The sequence below is a fragment of the Falco naumanni genome, chromosome 1, assembly GCF_017639655.2.
Source record: "Falco naumanni isolate bFalNau1 chromosome 1, bFalNau1.pat, whole genome shotgun sequence".
NCBI lineage: Eukaryota > Metazoa > Chordata > Aves > Falconiformes > Falconidae > Falco > Falco naumanni.
In genome coordinates this window covers 68,095,096-68,114,156 of record NC_054054.1, presented here as the reverse complement: position 1 = coordinate 68,114,156, position 19,061 = coordinate 68,095,096, and the positions used below count along the sequence as shown (strand labels likewise).

Genomic DNA, 19,061 nt, shown 5'->3' with positions numbered 1-19,061 from the left:
GAAACTTCTGATGCCTTACCCTGTGCCTGAAGCTGATTTACAACCAGTGGAGCTTCAATTTGCTTTGAAATGAATAGGGTTAATTAATTCCTGATGAAACAGAAAACATCTACTCCCATATCTTAATATTTGTAAAAAATGCATTCATTTGACTATTACATTCTCACACACACACAGAGGGAAAAATACAAAACCCCAGGAGAGAAGAATATTTGAGAGTTTCAGTATGCTGCGCTGTTCCATCAGGCAAAGGGCCAGAGCTATTGCCACAGAGACAGCTGGGATTTTGGCCCTTAAAACAAGTACATGGTTCTTGTGCTGCTCCATGGTCTCAAGATGGAAACAGCTCAACTTCAGAGACAGTGATAAGTGGGGGCCAGGAACTGGGAACACCTGGCTCGGCTCTTTTTTTGCTTTGCTATGCCCTTGCCCTTAGCTGTTTTATTTCCCTCTACTTGTGGAAGTTAAAAAAATTTGCCTTATGTAATGGGCAACCGTATGTAAAAAAAGTATGCTGTCTTTCTCATCTTTTCTTCACAAGTGAGGCTTCAAATAGTCTGTGACAAAGGAAAGTTAGGAAATACACAGCTATAAAGCTTTTTGGAATTTCTCGTTTTAAAAAGTGTGTATGTCATGTATCTGTTACAGTTTCTTAATAAACTGGAAGAGACAAATACTTACTGTCAGTCCTTGTTCTCCTGGTTTTCCTGGCTCACCCTGACAATAAAAAAAGGAGAAAATAATTTCAGTAACATGTCTTGAAATCAGTTTTCTACCTAATAATAAAGTATCTTTAAAATTCCACTTTTAAACAGGTATGGCAGCTGACTGCAGATTAAATATATAACCTTTTTTTCTTTCTAAACTACTAGGCCAAGTCTCAGACATTTTAAGAGGCCAAGTGCTATTTCACAATCTTGTAATGGTATAGCTCTTGAGGCAACAGTTAAGTATCGTTGTTCTGACTGTTCCTTGGTTCCAAATGTAATATTCCCTTGCAGTCAGTGGCGCTAAAGGACAAAATGAAATGCTATTTTCACATATGTGCTGAATCCCCCTGTTTACATATTGCAAAATTACTGCTTTGTGTCATCACCTCAGTTAGCAGGCATAACTTACCATTGGAAATTATCATGTTTCATAAACCCATGAATATTGGTGTTTTGAAGCCATGCAATAATTACTCAGCTGTTAAATACTTGGATTGGCTTTTAAAACAGTAATCCTTCATTTTCCCAATGTATTCTCTTTCTGTGGGCACAGATCTACAAGAAGTCAGGATCTACCTTCTCCCCTTTCTTCCCATATGAACACATACAACTGTCTGTAGACACAGTAAAACATGTAAGTTGTATGACGTGAACTAAAAATATCCATCCAAAAAACAGTTCCTACCATTTGAGTGATCTGGTTTATAGATCACTCCCTTATAAACCCAAGAAAGCACAGGGCAATCCATATGCTGTTGTATCAGCACAGCTGCAGGATCTTCTTTAGCAGCTTTGTTATAAAAGAGAACTATCAAAAACCTGATAACTGTTCTGAGGTTGTTGTTCTTGGCAACCAAAAAGAATCAGAACTGCTTCTCCGGGTATGTGCGCATTCCATTCAGAAGCAAACACACAGGAGCATCTGCACCCCAAGACACCCAGGAGAGAGAAACCACACAGGCATAGATTTCTGACAGCTAATTAGCCAGACCTGTTGGACTTTTCATCTCACTCTGAAGCCTTGCTAACTTACATATACAGTAATCACACAGCCTGATGTGAGCATCAAGAGATCCTCATAAATGTTTGGAGATAATGGTGAAATAATTTCAAGAGTTTGCGTCACACTCTTTTGTCTTATTACCAGCAAAAGTCCTTATTCTCCTTTTACTTCTTCTGGGAGGTGTTAAAGTTTCAAAGTCTCTGTGCTGGTTTCTGTGCGATGCAAAGGGAAGTAACCTATTCTAGGTATCATGCCATAGGAACGCAAGTATGTTCTGGTTCCAACAGGTTCTTCTGTTGACATCCAAAGAAAAGTTTAGCAGAAGGCTTCACAACCTTTTCTTACACCCCTTCCTTGGTTTTCGCTCTGCTGGCAGTAGGCCCAATGGCATTTCCCTAGCATTTCTACCTCCTCAGCTCTAAAGGTTTCCTGCCTGAGAAACCAACACCTTTACATCTCTAGAAGCTTTAAGTATCTGTATGAACACTTCCAGGATGCAAGGTGGTAATGACACAGATGGAGATGTGTGGGCACAGATGGAGAGGTGTGGGCTCACAGGCTGCTCCCAGCCCTGCTACACTGTGGAAGAGAAGTAATGGTGGCTGCTGGAGTTGCTCACTGTGCCTTGCTACCTTGGCTGCCTGACTTTTTCAGGATACACAGCAAGTGTACAGGCATGGGGAAAAGCAAGGGCCAAAACATCGTCTTATAGCTCTGGTGATTGCAAAGCTCCTTGCTTGAGCAGGACAGGTTGGAAGAAAAGCCCCTGCAAGGAGGGTATTACTGCCTTCTAGTTGTGGTTGGCCACTGTAAGGACATCCTTCTATAGCTGTGTGATGTTGCAATGTCCCTGCTCATAACACAGTGTGGCTACTGTTGTTCAGCTCTTCAGCTCAAAGGTCCACACAAGCCTTTTAAAAATAGAAAGCTGTCATTACCTCTCAGCTAAGCTTTCCCTTTACAGTTCTGCTGCTCAACTGTATATCACATAACTATGGAGGAACAAGCCTTTTGAGGATCAGAAACATTAACCTGAGGGTACAGGACAGTAGCAAGGAACGGGATGGTAATAACAGTCAGCAATCTGTCTGGATGGTTTCTATCCAAGTGCTTTTTTGTATATGATTTTAAAGCAGTATTATCAACTGATTTTCCATAATGCTATAGGGCTTAAGATAGCCACAGCTTAAAAAACTATAAAAAGAAACTCTCCCTTGCCATCTAAAGTCAAAATCACTACAGAACTATTATGAAACGGAATGACCTCATTGCATAAAATGCATGACTTTCCTGTTATGAGAAACACTAATGTTCCCTTTGCTAAAAAGCACAAAACCCGAAGCAACACACAGTCACATTGTAATCAGCAACACCAGCTGATTCTGCTGGCCTTTTGTGCATGAATTATAAAAATGGTATCATTGCAGTCAGAAATGGGTTCTGGTTTCAGTCTCACCCTCACTACAGCAAACCAGAAGCCACTGTGCTGTTGGCAGCCAATTTTACCATACTAAAACAACACAAGGCAGGCCCAGATGAGGCCCTGTCCTGGTTTTGGCTGGGGGAGAGTTAATTTTCTTCTTAGTAGCTGGTGCAGTGTTGTTTTGGATTTGGTGTGAGAGCAGTGTTGATAGCACACTGATGTTTTTGGCTGTTGCTGGGTAATGTTTATACTGTGTCAAGGACTGTTCAGTTTCTCAGGCCCTGTCAGGGAGAGGGCTGGAGGGGCACGGGGAATTGGGAGGGGACACAGCCAGTACAGGTGACCCCAGCTAGCCAAAGGGGTATTCCATACCATAAAACATCATGCTCAGTATATAAACCAGAGGGGCTTGGCCAGGGTGGGCTGATCGTTGCTCAGGGACTGCCTGGGTATCGGTCAGCGGGTGGTGAGCAGTTGTGTTGTGCATTACTTGTTTTCTTTCTTCCCTTCCCTTTGGATTTCATTCCTCTCCCTCTCTCCGTCCTTTTCATTACAACTGTTATTATTATCATTGTTCTTTCATTTTTATATTATTTCAATTATTAAATTGTTCCTATCTCAACCCTGAAGTTTCACACTCCTTTCTGATTCTCCTCCCACCCCCTGGGTGAGGGGGAGCGATCGAGCAGTGCGTGGCACTTAGTCACTGGCCGGGGTTAAACCACAACAGGCCCAAAGCCTGATCTCCTGCAGGACTAACAAGAAATGAGTAGCTGGTCAAAGTAAAGCAACATAATGGAAGCAACAGATTTTTCATGTTATTTCATAACCTTGAGCTAGAACTTACAAGGGCAATGGTGGTAAAAAACAAACCAAACCAAAACAGCAGCAGAGGCAACGCTGCAGTACCGCAGGTCTTAATTGGCAAGCCTTGCTGGGTTTTCACAGGAAATTTTAGCAGAGTCTTACTATTATCATCATGTTATATTATATTTGTACAGTTCATACAATTTCAGATGAGGTAACCCGAGCAGGGCCAGAACAAGAGTGTGGATATTTTCTTTCTTGGTTTCACCTATAAAAGGCCCTACAGGGACATGTAATGCCTTCTTGTCCTGGCCCCACATAATGAGCAATCCTTTTTCTTAAAAAAATATGTTTCTGTGTTGGTCCCTTGCTAGTTCCCTATGTGTCCTCTTGGCTGCGATCTTTACTTATCATGGGGGTGTGTGAGGATGTGTATCTGTACATGCGGTATTTCACTTGTCACATCTCATTCCTCTCTGTGGTTCTGTTTCCACACTAATAACACAGTGGCATTTGTGATGAAAAAGAGGGGTACTTATTTTTAAAAAATTAAAATCAAGGAGGCTGCAAAATATAAAACCAAAACCATATTCATATTTTGTTTTTTTTTAAAAAAAAAAAGCCACGTGTTTATGCATCTGTTTAAAAAGCGTTTAATCATCAGATTACGAAGTGCCAAAGGTGGTGGGTCTGATCCTGTGCTTAAACCAAACAATAAGCTATATACTGGATTCTGCTGGTTGTTCTAGTGAAATACAGGGGATAAGCCAAAGAAAATTGTTCCATCTGACTTGTGTAAAGATGGCAGAATCTGACTTAAAACTTCACTACATTTTGGGCAGCATTTAGTAGTTTATAACTTAAATTCCATGATTTTTGAGGCTAAATTGGGAGGTGAAAAGTCAAGCCCATCCAATGCTACGACATCTCAAATTCAATTTTGTCTTGCAGTGTAAGTAGAAACATTTACTACTTGTGGAGAGGGACAGACCCTCCTTATGCAGCTATTAAATATCAATGAGCAATTGGGAAACCTTAGAACGTGTGGGGAAACTGTCAAGGGCGGGAGGCAAGGAACCTAGGTGTTACTCTTGGCCCTGCTATGAACTTGCCCTGTGTATGTGAGACTTCAGGTACACCATGAAATCTGCCAGTGGTTCAGCTTCCACATGTCTTACTTGCCAGTCTTGCCTCAGAAAACATCTTTGAAACTGAGCTGGCATACACTTGAGAGGAATTTGGAAACATGACAGCAACAGACTAACTCACCGGTAAGCCAGGCATCCCGCGAGGACCATCTTTGCCGGTATCTCCTGGGGGACCTCGAGGTCCCGGTGGTCCTGGAGGCCCAGGGGGTCCAGCTTGTCCTTGGTCCCCCTAAACCAACAAAAAACTCATCACAAGTTTGTTTTAGAGCCATCAACTACACAAAAAGACATTGATTTACCCAGAAAGAGTGCAAGCCAGGCTAGAAGAAGCTGGACAGTGGCTTCTTCACTGCTTGTGACAAGAGTCTGCACTTTGCCTTGAAGACCAGGGGTTTTATCTGTCCAGTACAATCAGCCATAGAGCAGAGGTTCAAATTCTAAACTGCTTGTCCTACTACAGGACATGTGCCAAAGTTTGGGGTAGCCTTGCAGTATTTTACTCGTCTAATTCTCCAGAGCAAGTAACCATTTTCAATAAGCAGCTGTTTGCTTCACAATTGGCATAATCATAACAAAGCTGAGGCAACAAAAGAAGTAGAATGTGAGAATATTCAGTTTGCATGGCAATTTTCCAATCCAATCAGTGATGCATGGATAGATTTAAAAAATGAGCATAGAAAATAACTGCATTTCCAGGAACCTGTATGTAATTTTTCATCTGTTTTGGGGAACCGCTTTACAGTGACAATAATGTGACTCTCTTAATGATTTTTACTAATTCATTTCTAAAAGCCAATTTTCAAAAGAATTGCCAAAACATATTACCTTCACCTTTAAAAAAAAAAAAAAAGACACCAAAAAATGGTGCTGAAGTTATTTAAATTCCAGCACACCACTGCAAACTGCTGTAAAAAGCTGACTGCATCTTAAATGTGGATCAATTAGCAAAGCTACCCATAGCCTTTACATTGTTAATATCATTAACAGTTGCTTCATTCCAAAAACATTTTCATATTAACAACCTGCTATAAGAAGGCATCTTACAAAACAGGTACAGCAGAGAGTAAATTGAATGTAAAGAAGAACCAGACTCCAGTGAGATGAAGCACTACCTTAATGAGGCGGCGTTTAATGAGCTGCTGATCAGCAGAGAGAAACCCATGATTGATTTTAGGAAACACCATCTGATCAGGCAGGTGAGGTCAAAGGTTGAAGATCAGAGATGAGAGAATTGAAGAATAGACATCAGAAGGCCCGAGAAAGAAATAAAGACATATTCATTAGATTTATCATAGCTAAAATAATACAAACCGGTGCTTCTGCCTGACAGAAACTGTGCATTTTGTTTTGAAGAAATTTACCTCTAATGTACAGGACACGACACTTTATGAATTAATGGTATAAATGACTTAACTGTGTAAGTTTTTTCTGCACAGATTTTCTGTGAGAATTCTTCAAGTGTATTAATTTTTTCATTACCTGGGCTCTAAGAATAAGTGTTTCTATATGCTGTTCCTTCAGCAAAGCTTCTAGAGACAAAGCACCAGTTCAGCTTTCAGTCAGATTTTCTAACCAGCATATTGTGCCATGAAGAATGGTGTGATTTTAATAAGGACTGGAGTTCCAGCTTGATCAGATTGCTTCAATCCTTCCTGCTTAATTTGCAAATGCACTTTGAAAAAATCTGTATGTACAGATTAAACCTCTGATGTCTAACACAAAAAGCTGACTCTACGTAACCAGCATGGAGTTCACTGGCATTTTCCCCACTCCTGTGTGCCTCAGGGAAGCAGAACTACAGAAAAATCTCATCTGAAAATAAAATACTGACCAGGATAACGGGGATTGTGGGTGTTTCCAGGGCTAACACTATACACAGTTACAGATTTGATGCCATGCTCTGCATCAGGGGTACTTATACCAATGCAATTTGTAAGGGTTGACTTAGGTCCACCATAAGGATTCATTGGTATTCCATGGTAAAAACAAATTTTCATGTGCACTTTTATGCTGATACAGAGAGACCTGACTGAACAGGTACGTGTCAGCCACAAACCTTGACGGTGAGGATCTGATTACTGTGCAGAGCAGCGACTGTGGGGAAGCCTGGCAGACCCTAGGGACACAGCATAACATGGTACCAAAACAGCACAACACAAACATCACAGAGACAATTTACTAACAGACAAACAGAATGAACACTGTTTAGTATACCCCACATTGCCTACTGACAGGAAACAGCCTCTCTGTCATATGGGAAACAGTTAGGTTTGCACTACACTGCAGATGCAGGTTGTTACTTCACTACAAGAATATCAAGAGATTTTAGAAGGAGCAGTCCCACAGGGATTAATTTTCTTAAAATTACAGTGAATTGTTATGATCATTTGGCAGTTGTTAGATTATCAGCCAGCAGATGACTGAGCCATTTTCAAATGAAATGTGCTGTAGCACTTCAAGAGAGCTATGCTGAAAGCTTTGGCTCTAGATTGCTGCAGAACTTGACAGCAGCGACAGTGGATTTTGAAGCGCTTTGCATGATTAACTTCCTGCTCCTCACATTCTGTTTAACATATGACATTCAGCACATAAACTGGTAGTACATACACAATTATAAACACTGAACAACAATCTACTGCTACATCTTGGGTAGTCTGAAATGGCCAAGGCCAATATTTTCAAAACGTATGCATAGCTGCATTTTCTTATCCAGGGCAATTTTTTTTCCCCTGAAGTGCTGTGTGCTGCATATGGTTTTGCATATCCTATGCTACTGACATGTGCAGAATTTGCACTGTACTGGTACAAAAAAGAAGAGTGTGGTAATTGTGGCCTTCTGTGACAATACAAGGGGTGAATTTTGCTCTCAGTTCAACACCTTTCTTGTGCTGCCTTGTAGGGTGCAAATTAGACATTCTGATAAAACTGAAACCTTATAGAGCTGAGCAGTGAACTCCTAAAGAAAGAAATGCCCAAGTCCTCTCCTTGCCTTTAGCATAGCACGCTGTCTGAAGTAGAGGCTTGTTCAATGGCTGATACACATCAGCTGAGGAAATAGATTAAAATACAGTCTGGTTGCCCCAAGCTCCCCGCACGCATGCATGCACCATGCCACCTCTATGAGGTGTGGCTGGTGGCACAGCCCCTGTGTGAGGCCTGGAGTGTATGGCTGCAGGACTGCAGCTTGGTACCTCTGAAAGGGAAGGCTGTGCCTGGCTCTGCCTGCCAGACAAGGTGGCTTCCAAGACATCCTGCATGAAGGCTTTGCTGGGGCAACCCGTGTTGCCACAGTGCAAGAGCCCTTTGCAGTCTCGTTGGCCTGGTGGAAAGCACCAACAGGCAACAGCAGCCTGCCAGGTCCCTCAGTTGCAGCAGATTCTTTTAATATGACAAATATTTGCTCTATTCAACTCCACATACATTCACATCAGAGATCCTCTGGATCACAAAGACTGCACTGGTCTTTACGGAAAAAGGTACATGATGCATACATGTCCTTCACTAGCACCTCTGGGCTGCATTCAGCATCTTTATTCCTGATATATAACCATGAGACAAGCTAAGACCCTGTAAATGGATCCCATAAAGCCAGTGGCAGTTTTACCAGCCTTCCCACTCCATTCTGACGAACATGGTGTGGCTCAGTGACCTGAAATCTCCTCTTTAGAAACAAGTAAAAAGAAAACAAAACCAAAATAGACTAAACCTCCAAACATTTAAAGAAACTCACTCCTGAGACACTGCTAAGACTGGAATGATAAAACATCTAGAAAACAGATGTATAATATTTACATTTATCTCATTATGGAATACGAGCTAAAGAAGTTATTAGATAGTACCGTGCCAGAATCTTTACATCTGTGACTCATTAGCCCTGCTGTGCATATGGTCCATTCCTCTTCTAAATAAAACTTGAATACTCGTGTAATGGAAATGAGTACAAACAAGAAACCTACAAAATAACTAAAATCTGAGTAGCAAGCAATAAACTTTAAATCTCATTTATTAAAAAAAAAAAAGAGGATAAACAGAGAATCTTTTAACAACTTCATTTTTACTCATTAGCCTTTAGGATTACAGCACAGTAATTTTCAGCTACCTCTAAAAGTAGCATATTTTCAATTCGACATTTTAAAAAGCAGAAGCTCAAAACTCATATTAGGTTTGGTTTATCTCATCTTGAACATGAAGGAGAGCTGAGAATTGTTTAAGAAAGGAGTTTACTCAGAAAATATACTGGTTTGCCATGAAAGATATTTTTTTTCTTGAGAAGAAGTGAAAGAATTTTTAAAGTTTTGTGTAGCTCCACACAAAGACATTTACATTTCACAGTCCAGCCCCAGAATTCTCAATACTTCCCAACACCACATGAACCAGTTCAAGAGCAGCTATCAGAACTGCAGTTTTCTGCCTAGATAAACAACACATGAGGAAAAAGGGACAATCCCATTCTTCCATCAGCAGTTTAGTAACTTCAGCTTCTTCCCAAGTAGGACAAAGCTTTCTTTCCTTCACCCAAAGCAGGCATAATCTCAGACCTAATGGTCAGAGACATGCAGTGCCAGCTTGGATCTGGATCATCTCCCCATATGTAACAGGCATATTTGGAGACAGCCAGAAACACGTGAATATGAAATGGAACCCAGCAAAGAAACTATAATGGGTACATAGTTTTTGCATGTGTGGGAGGCTTTAGAAGGCACTGCATCTTCTGGCATCCATGGAAGATAATGTTGGCAAACAATGAGCTTCTAAAAAGGCATAAAAAGAGCTATCCTTCCCACAAAATGAGTTCTCTTCCTTTCCTGTCACTCTGCTATAAATATAGTCACAAATATCCCCCAGATCTGTTTTATTTTTTCTCTATCTAAAGCTGTTCTCAACGATGGATTCAAAGTTACTCAATTTTCTCTTTATTTGGTTTGATTCTTGAACTGCACATAGGAAGGGCTCTCGTTCTACACCCTGGGAGGCCCTCACAGAATATAAAACACTACAGTGATCAACAGCGACCACTGGCCCACTAAATTCCTCTGCTGACAGCAACTCAAGCTCACCCTGAAATGCTGGCTGGTTACAATTTCTAAACTAGCACATTTGTTGCATGCCTCGCTGCAATTTTTGCCCAAATGCCAAGCAAAACATGATGCTTGGTGGAGGCTAACAGGCATGTGACTATGTAATGCAGTGTCCTGCTTACCTACCTGGAAATGCAGATAAAGCTACTCATCCCCATACAACAGCTACTGAGAAAACCAAAGGATGCCAGAACATATTGTTCCCTCTCTCTGATTTTTTTACTTAGATGGAATACTCCTCCTGTTACATACATCACAGCCTTCAAAGATGTAATTCCCACTAGCAGTCCTAGATATTTCACAGTACATTCAGCTTTGTGCATTGGTCTCCATGAGGTCAATATTATAAGTTCATTATAACCTCGTCGTAAGGCAAATATAATAACATTAAGCAACAGCTTTACTGGTTTTGCACTATGTTGCGTACACTCCATTTTGACTATTGCATTTGCTTAGTATAGTAAATGTCACAGTCCTCCTTAGGATTTTCCTTCTGACCTGCCAATAAACCCAAGCTGCACAAGCTTACATGTTCCTGTGAAGACATGGTAAATGAGACAGGAATTACCACCTGCTGTTCACTTGCACTTCCTAAGGTTACAGCCAGCTGCTGCTATTTCACATCAAATCACACAGGCTTCAGGCCAGAGCGATCCTGACACTCTTTATGGCTGCTTTACCTCCCCCCAACACTACCTCCAGTTCTAATTAATCCCTCAGACCAAGTGCCAGTCCTGCAGCTAATTATTGTAACTGCCCTGGGGAATACAGTGTTTGGTATCACCCTGTACGGTGCCATGGACTCTCAGTGGGAGCTCTTTTATACAATCCCTTTTATCATAGCTGCTGCTTTCTCCATCAGCAAATCTGCTAACTAAAACAGTGCACCACAACAAGACAAGGAACCAGGAATTTCTTTTCGCTTAGGCAATCATTCGGCAAAGACCTTTAATTTGAATACATTATGTAACGATATAGACTTTGTATTAAAATAATAAAAATGTACCGTTTAAAGAACTAGCACAAACGTATCACTATAAAAGCGTTATTTCCTATAACAATCTCTGTATTTTCACAATGAACTCTACCTGATGCTGCACTCAAAATGAACAAAGCTGGAAAAAACCTCTCTATTTTGGTCTTAGTATTAAAGATGAATTTTCAGTGATGCAAATGTGTTTTCCACACAACTCTGTTACGAGTTCTGATGAGTGATCACTATCTGACCTACACAGAATACCCTTCCTGAAGGTAAACCTACTCCTCTCACTGAAAGTGGTGGCAGGCATCAAGTTAACTTCAGGATGGGTTGGTCCTCCCCCCCCCCAAAGTTGGTTCTTACAGCAAAAATCTTCTGTCCTGGCTTATGTTTCTCTTCAAAATTTATACCCACTGCAGTTATGCAATGCAAGTAAGTGGTTCAAGCCACTTCTGTGATATTTATTAGGGCTGGATGGGTTTTAGAGCTGTTTTTGATCATATTGGTCTAAATCAAGTGTGAAATATTGCAGTGTTTTTGTGTGGCAGATGCAGTTTGAGATAGAATGACTACATGATGTTTTCTCAGTCACAGGACAGGGCTGTAGAAAAAGGAACAGGATGTTCAGAGACTTCCTTCCTCACCATTCCTCTGTCACTACTAAAAAGGGGCAAGATGCAAACCAACTGGTGGTGACTGAAGACGTGCATTGCCCAGCTCTTAGAGAGGAATGACAACATCCTTGTCTTGGGAGCAAGTATGTGGCACTCTAGTGTCACAGCTGTTCTGCATTCCCCAGGGGAACCTCAGGAGCAAAACATCAAAGGCATAGCTTGGCCCTGGAGAGCCATCCACAGCCAAAAGGATGCTCCCATGAACTCTGAAAGGAGGCACATCTCAAGTCTGAGTGTCCCAGTGCTTCAGACAAAGTTGGCAGCCAGTACAATCCGAGTTCTTTCCTAACCTCTTCTAGTTACAAAGCTCCAGGTTACTTTGCTCCAATTTGTTACCCTAGTTTCAGCTTAATGGAAAACAGGGGAGCCACATCAGCCTAGTACTAGTGAAGTAGAACAGATAATTAGTCCGAGGAATGCAGCAGGTGAACACCCCTGTAGCCATGTAGCAGATAAGGAAACAACGTCTGAGAAGTTAAATTAACTGCTCATGATAAATTGACATTAAACCAGATTCCAGCAGTTTTCTCAGTGATGTTACTGTCATGAAAGTTATGTTAACAGAAAGAATCACGAACATTTTTTAGCCTTCTTATTGTGGCACATTAAGGGTACAGTTTGAAACAGTGGTTTTATATAGTTTATAACTTGAACTGTAATTTGCTCTACACAGGACAATTAATAACAGAAGAAATAACTATGTGGGTAGTCATACCGATAAAGTATGAATTTAAAGCAGTACTGTGCTTATACTATATGTTTGAAGTAACACATAGTAAACCAGAAAATAAGCTTTTATACAGACATAAGAATACCACTTAAGGGAATAGCATCACTGTATCACCACCTTTGCCACAGCTTTTTGCAGTGTATTCATATAGATGAAACCAAAGAGTATTTAATCAGAAAAGAAAAGGGTGGGGACAATGCTAATTTATGCTAATGAAAGCTACGTAGTCCTTCTATTAAGGCAGATAAAATTCATGAGCAGTATTTATAGAAGTTAAGAGAAACTTTAGTAGTATCTAATCAAACATCATCAAGGACAGTCCTGAAAGAAATTCACAGAATATGTTTAAATTATGTACATTTTTATTTAATTAATATAGTACTGTGACTATAATACAATACATTTTTGCTTTGCCAAGATGTTGAATGAGGATAAAAATAGCGCCATGCACTCTTTGGGAACAAAGCTTCCTATTACATCACTGATTTACCTACATTTGCTACAGTTGCAATGCCTCCAAAAAATGGAATCCTGCTTTTGGTAAACTCAAGAAATCAGGTTAATTTATATAGTACTATCTATTTTATGAAGCAAACCTATTCCATTCTAAAAAAAAAAAACCCAAACCCACCAACCAACTTTTGAATGAAACATAATACAAAATAAGATGGCTTTAAAAGAGGGTGAGTAGTTAATGATCATGGTTTGATCATCACTCAGTAACTAGTATTTTCTGATTTATGAATGAGGTACTGATTCTAATGACATCAACAGAGGTTTTCCATTTATTGTCAGTAGGAACAGGAAAAGGTTCAAAATATTTGTTACACATTCCTTTGAAAAATATTAACAAGTAATAATGCACACATATTAAAACCAGACTTTCTAAAGTTTTCTTAAAAGAAAAATTGGCTGAAAATGTATCACTTGGATACCTTTAATTTTCCTTTAATATGGGACAGTAAAAAAAGTTTTGTCTATAATGTAACAAGTGAGGCAATAGTTGAGCTTAAAGAGATAGCTTGTATCTATATATACACATATTTGTATTTAGTTATTTCAGTAAATAGACTGCTTCCAGGACCATTTCTGTCAATATTAGATAATTTTAAAATACTTTGCCAGCACATAAGAGTAGAACCTGCAAAATTTCTATTGTAGAACAATGATTTCTCTCTAGTGTGCAGCAAATAAGTGGCAAATATATTAAAAGTAATCAGCAAAGGGGAAAGAGTTAAATAGAAAAGAATGTTTTATCATTACCCAAAACTAACTGTTTTAACAGTACACAAGGAATCTTAAAACTTTGAGTCAATAAATAACACAATATAATAAACTTCTGAATACCTTTCCTTTCTAGAACTTAATCTCTTCTGCTGAAGATATTTTAGAGATGTTACCAGTTCTGTGTAGAACCAGCTGCTAGGAAAATTTAGTTAAGCATACCAAAAGGAGAAAATATTTTTGTGAAATACTTAAGTATGGCCTCTGAGTTGTTTCTTATTGTACCTAGACCAAGTTCAATTTAAAGGCAGCTGCTAGCTGATGATTTCTGGACCTAATAAACAAGGAATCTCTCATGCATCTGAACTAAATGACAGAAGAGATTTATTATGTCATTTACAGAAGGATGAGAACAGACTTATTAAGACACTCAGTACTAGCTGTTCCATTCCTAAATGTTCACCTCGGAAGATTTAGTCATGGTACAATCTCTACTTGGCAATATATCCTTTGCAATCCTACCATTATGAAATCTTCAAAGGCTTTTTTTAAATTGCGGTAGAGCTGAGCAAATGAAACTGAGCACCGGACTGACATCAGCATTTATTCTAATAGTCCACAGGCTAAACCCCATTATTTTTAATTTTGACATAGCTCAGAACAGTAATGCAAATTTCTGTAGACATGTCATGAAGCCCTGTCCTCTGCAAAAAGACAAGAATCCAAAAAACTTACTAACATTACTGTTTCTTACACTGGTATTGAGGAAAGCTAGTTCTGCATTTGACCTAAATGTTGTCTACTAGAACTTTAGTTATAGTAGTAGAGTATATGAGTAGAGATCTGACATAAAAAATATATAAAGAGATCAAAAGAGCGTTTTTCAAATAAGATTAGGACTTTTGAACACATCCACCACTACCTTATCTGTGGTCTCATGTGACCAAAAGCTGTATTAACTTGCTGCTCAAACTCACACTCAGGGCATGAATTTCAACATCAGTCACACTACTGGAATGTTGCTTTAGCTCACATTTTCTACAGGCAGTATGGACATAAGTAGAGTAAGCTATATGACATTATGAACTAGAGCCCTTATGCCATCTCTGTATGATGGAGATTGATCAATAGATTACTTCTGAATACTTAAGAAAACCTCTCAGTTTCTTTGAAAAAAGACCAAAAAAAAAACCAAAACAAAACAAAACCAGACCCATTATTCTAAAAATACAGCTGCCTGAACTCTGGGTAGTATTGTCAGGGCCGGGTTCCTACTAGTGTATTAATTTATTGAAGACATTTTCAAGAAAACCTGAACTTCCAAGTAGTTCAGTATATACACTCAGCATGTCCAGTGACTGTGAATAAGAATTTTAAAGATAAATGATTTGTTTTTACACTTTTGAAATATTTTTTGAAAGAAGGACCTCTCAAAAGTCTCAAGGTGAAAATTTTGGTGAGGACAGAAAGTAAAAATTTCTTGTTTCACAAATATTTTTTTTTTCAGCAGAATTTTAAAAGTTTAAGGTCTCAGCTTGACCCAGACAGTCTTTACATTTTACTTTGGTTTCTTTTACTAATGAAAATGCCTGGAGGAAAAGAAGCAGCTTTTCTAAAGAATAAGGGTAATTTTGAAATTTCAGTCATAAAAATTACTTGGAACAATGGAAATATTTGCTAAGCTAAATGCTAGTTTCAAACCAATATGTAAAAATATAAAACCAAGGAAACTTCAGGCTCCTTATGTGTAAAAGATTAATTAGCTTTAAAATGTTTATCACTTTTAGATACTATATCCAGTCTTTCTGTAGACTTGGCAAATCCAAATGTTGATGTCATCCCACAGTCACTTTCAGGTACAACATTTCTCTAAAATAATACAGTACAGTATTATTTCCAAAACCATTTATTTTACATAGGTAGTGATGGAAAACTTCATGCAAAGGTAACCAACCAGGTTTAAATGGGTTTAGTTTCATTTGGGGCATGACTAACTTACACATATACTTTTCATTAATTATATTGTAAATCCTCTGGCACAGTAGGTTGAGCAGATTTACGCTGAAGACAGTCATCAGAAGAGATAACTGCTGTACCATGAAACATAGAATGGTTAGAGGCTTTGTAGTACTTATTACTTGTGAAATACACAAGTCAAAAAAGGAGAAGCTGCTGTACAACACATTCAAATGCACTTCAAAAGAGATAAAGGGATAACAACATGACTGGGCAAATTACCTAATTTATATGCTTATAGTTAAAAAAGAGGTATGTTACTACAATATGCACTGACTAAACAGTCCATGGAGGTTCAGCCAACCCACAAGATGCTATTTTCCACCTCTTCCTCTTTACTTCTGAACTTATTATTTTTCTACATTCAGATATAGAATTCAATCTCAACTGCCGGCTACTGCTGCAGATGTCCTTAAACACGAATTCCTTAGGTTAGATATTTTTTGCTTTTTAGCTGTACTTGATTTATCAAACCCACAAAGTAGCCATAACCATAATTTGTGTGGTCCAGTAAGGATTCTAATGCCTTCCAGTATAGGGGGTATGTCTTGGCAAAGTGGGATACAATGGTTTCTGTGTAGCAGATATTCCACTGCAGCTCTTGCAGGTTTTCCTGTTATAAGGTAGCACCGAAAAAACTGGCATCTTCTTACTGGGTATCGCCAACACTTCTAGCCCAGGGACTGAAAGCCTCGCACACTTATCTACTCTCCAGTTCTTGCATCTCTCCAATATTTTGCCAGGATATCTGCACCAGTGGAAGCTATGGCACCTTTGCTTTCCTTCCAAAACTGTCCTCTGCTCTGACATTTTGTGCCACCATAAGAAAAAACAGCATCGTCATTCCCTTGTGTTGACACCACTTCAATTGCTTTTCTGTGTTCAGACCTCTGGATCTTTCCCTGGAAACTTCTCCAACACTCATAATTCCAAATTCCTACCCTCAAGTTTATGTAATACTCTTTACAACATTGTTCTTCCATATTTATTTGTTACTGCATCCCTCTCTAATGCCTCCATCAAATGTGCTCTCCTGTTCCGAACAAACCACCAGTTCTTCTGAACATAAGGTCACTTAGTGCAAGCACCTGTGCGCAGACCCCTGACTCACACTATCTGAATGGAGCATCCTCTCGTAAGCCACAGACACTCTCCTCTCTCTCCTCGTGTTCCTCATGAGGTTCTGTAGCACAGAACCAGCCAAAATACACAGCCCAGCACGGCTCCTGAGAGATACTAAATTTGCTTAGAAATTAAAAGGAAATTTTCCCATTCTTCAGAATCTTCAGCGTGTGTATTAGTTAGCCTACAAAAAAATATTCCTCGCTTTATTACCCTCTACTTCCTTTTTAATTCTTTAAATACTTTTCCAATTCTTCTTTTTGAGTTTCAACTGAAACAATATTTAAAGCTGTTTAGTAATAGGCCTCTGTCTTTATAATGTGCAGTCGTATCCCCAGACATAACTGGACACCCTGTAGGTAATTAACACTGGTAGCACCAACATCAAATTCAGATATAAAAACATGTTGTGACTTTAGATAATCTTATTGACTGCAAACAGTAAAATGAAATTAAATTAAAATACATAAAATAATATGAAACAAAAAACTTCAATAAAATTGCAAATTCAAAATAATTATCATAGTTAACAGTAAAAAATATCATGGAACACTTTGTTATGGAAAAATTTATAAATGTGTAACTGAAGAGAGTCACTACATCATCAGAACAATGTAATTAAATACTTTCTAATGAAGCACAGATGTAAAGATTGAAGAGGCACAGCCAATCTATCTGAACTTTCATCCCTGTATTCCTCTATTAAAATAAACATGACAGTTAAAAATTAAAAGAACCTTTACATTTCCACAACTAAACCATGTTCTGTTTAACTGTCTGGGTGTATTTATGAGGTGATAATATTGTTGCTATTAAAAATATTAAATAGATACATGTAAGGAAAAAGAGCTAATACATGCATACATTATAGTTGTTTATAATTCCCTAAATACTAGATATATTTTACATGAAATCTAGAAGTACACTTTTATTAGAAACCCACCGTCCCTCTGCATTGTGGAAGCCCATGCAAGGCATGAAAACATTGCTGGGAAAACTGAAAGGTTTGGTTAGGAAAGCCAGCTTTTAAACAGCAGAGCAAAATCACTGTGAAACCTGCTTCCACCCGTAATGGAAACTATATTTTAATGCATTACTATTGTTACTCAAATCTTCCCAGACACTATCTGGTCATGTTCAGTATTACTGTCCTGCAGACATTTAACTTCAACATGCAGGGTAAATGCAGCTAATAAGCATAATTAGCTCAGACAGTGTATTTAATTTAGTTTTGCACTAAAGACTAATTGCCTACTGAGCGAGGGGGAAGTGTAACATTTTTTTTAAGATGCTTACCCGAGGGCCCTGATCACCTTGATCTCCCTGCAAAGTGGAAAGATGAGATGATAGGTTTAACACAGCATCTGTGTGCTACCCAGCTCTCTTACATAATCTAACATTACACTGCGTCAATAGAAACGGTCTCTTTAGTTCATGCTGGGAGGACTTTCCATTCACGTTGTTAGTACATCAACTCACCTTCTCGCCTTTTGGACCAGGAGGGCCCTGAAAGAAACAGAAGCAAAGATAGATTACTGATACTAACGAAGTCCTGAGATACAGCAAGTAACAGGTCTGCACCAGCCTGTGATTTTTTCTTCACAGTGCAGTTCCTTATTATTTTTCACTCCAAATGCCAGGGCTATTCCGGAGCTGGCTTGTTCACTGTATTAATAATCGGCACTCTGCAGTTATTTCTTGAATAGCTTGCTCACCCCTTGTGTCGAATCAGACTAGCAGACAAGCAAAACTATGCCTGAAATGGCAAAATTTCTATTGATTTTGGTTAGGGACAACAGTTTATCTCCTATCAGATAGTAAATGTTTTCTAAGACTATAAAACTCCTTTGCAAGCGCAGGTAATAAATTCAGAGACATATATATCTGTCATGTATTTTGGCACCCTCCTTGGCTTAGATTGCCAAAGAAAAATGGATTAGGGAATCTAAAAGCAGTGTTTCCATTCCTAGCTTCGGCAAAGCTGAAGTTGGTGTTTAGTCTCAAGCACACTGTTTTAAGCAAAATGAGCTCTTTTTATAACATGGTTTTGCAGAAGTAATATTTATTGTTACTTACCACCAGCCAAACAGTAAGGTGACAGAATCACAAAACAGCGAGGCCCTTTCCTATGCCATTTTTATTGAGCA

The 19,061-nt window shown here is 39.0% G+C and overlaps 1 protein-coding gene across 1 annotated transcript in view; it reads right to left on the bottom strand.

Moving 5' to 3' along the window:
* The window catches only part of COL25A1 (collagen type XXV alpha 1 chain), a 309,062-nt gene that overhangs the window by 74,185 nt on the left and 215,816 nt on the right, over positions 1–19,061 (bottom strand). Inside the window, exons 6-10 of the mRNA XM_040606854.1 lie at positions 18,394–18,420; positions 18,211–18,237; positions 6,204–6,275; positions 5,213–5,320; positions 682–717 (exon numbers count right to left, since the gene is read on the bottom strand). Coding sequence (XP_040462788.1) covers positions 682–717; positions 5,213–5,320; positions 6,204–6,275; positions 18,211–18,237; positions 18,394–18,420 — 270 coding nt within the window. The remainder of the gene's footprint in view (positions 1–681; positions 718–5,212; positions 5,321–6,203; positions 6,276–18,210; positions 18,238–18,393; positions 18,421–19,061) is intronic.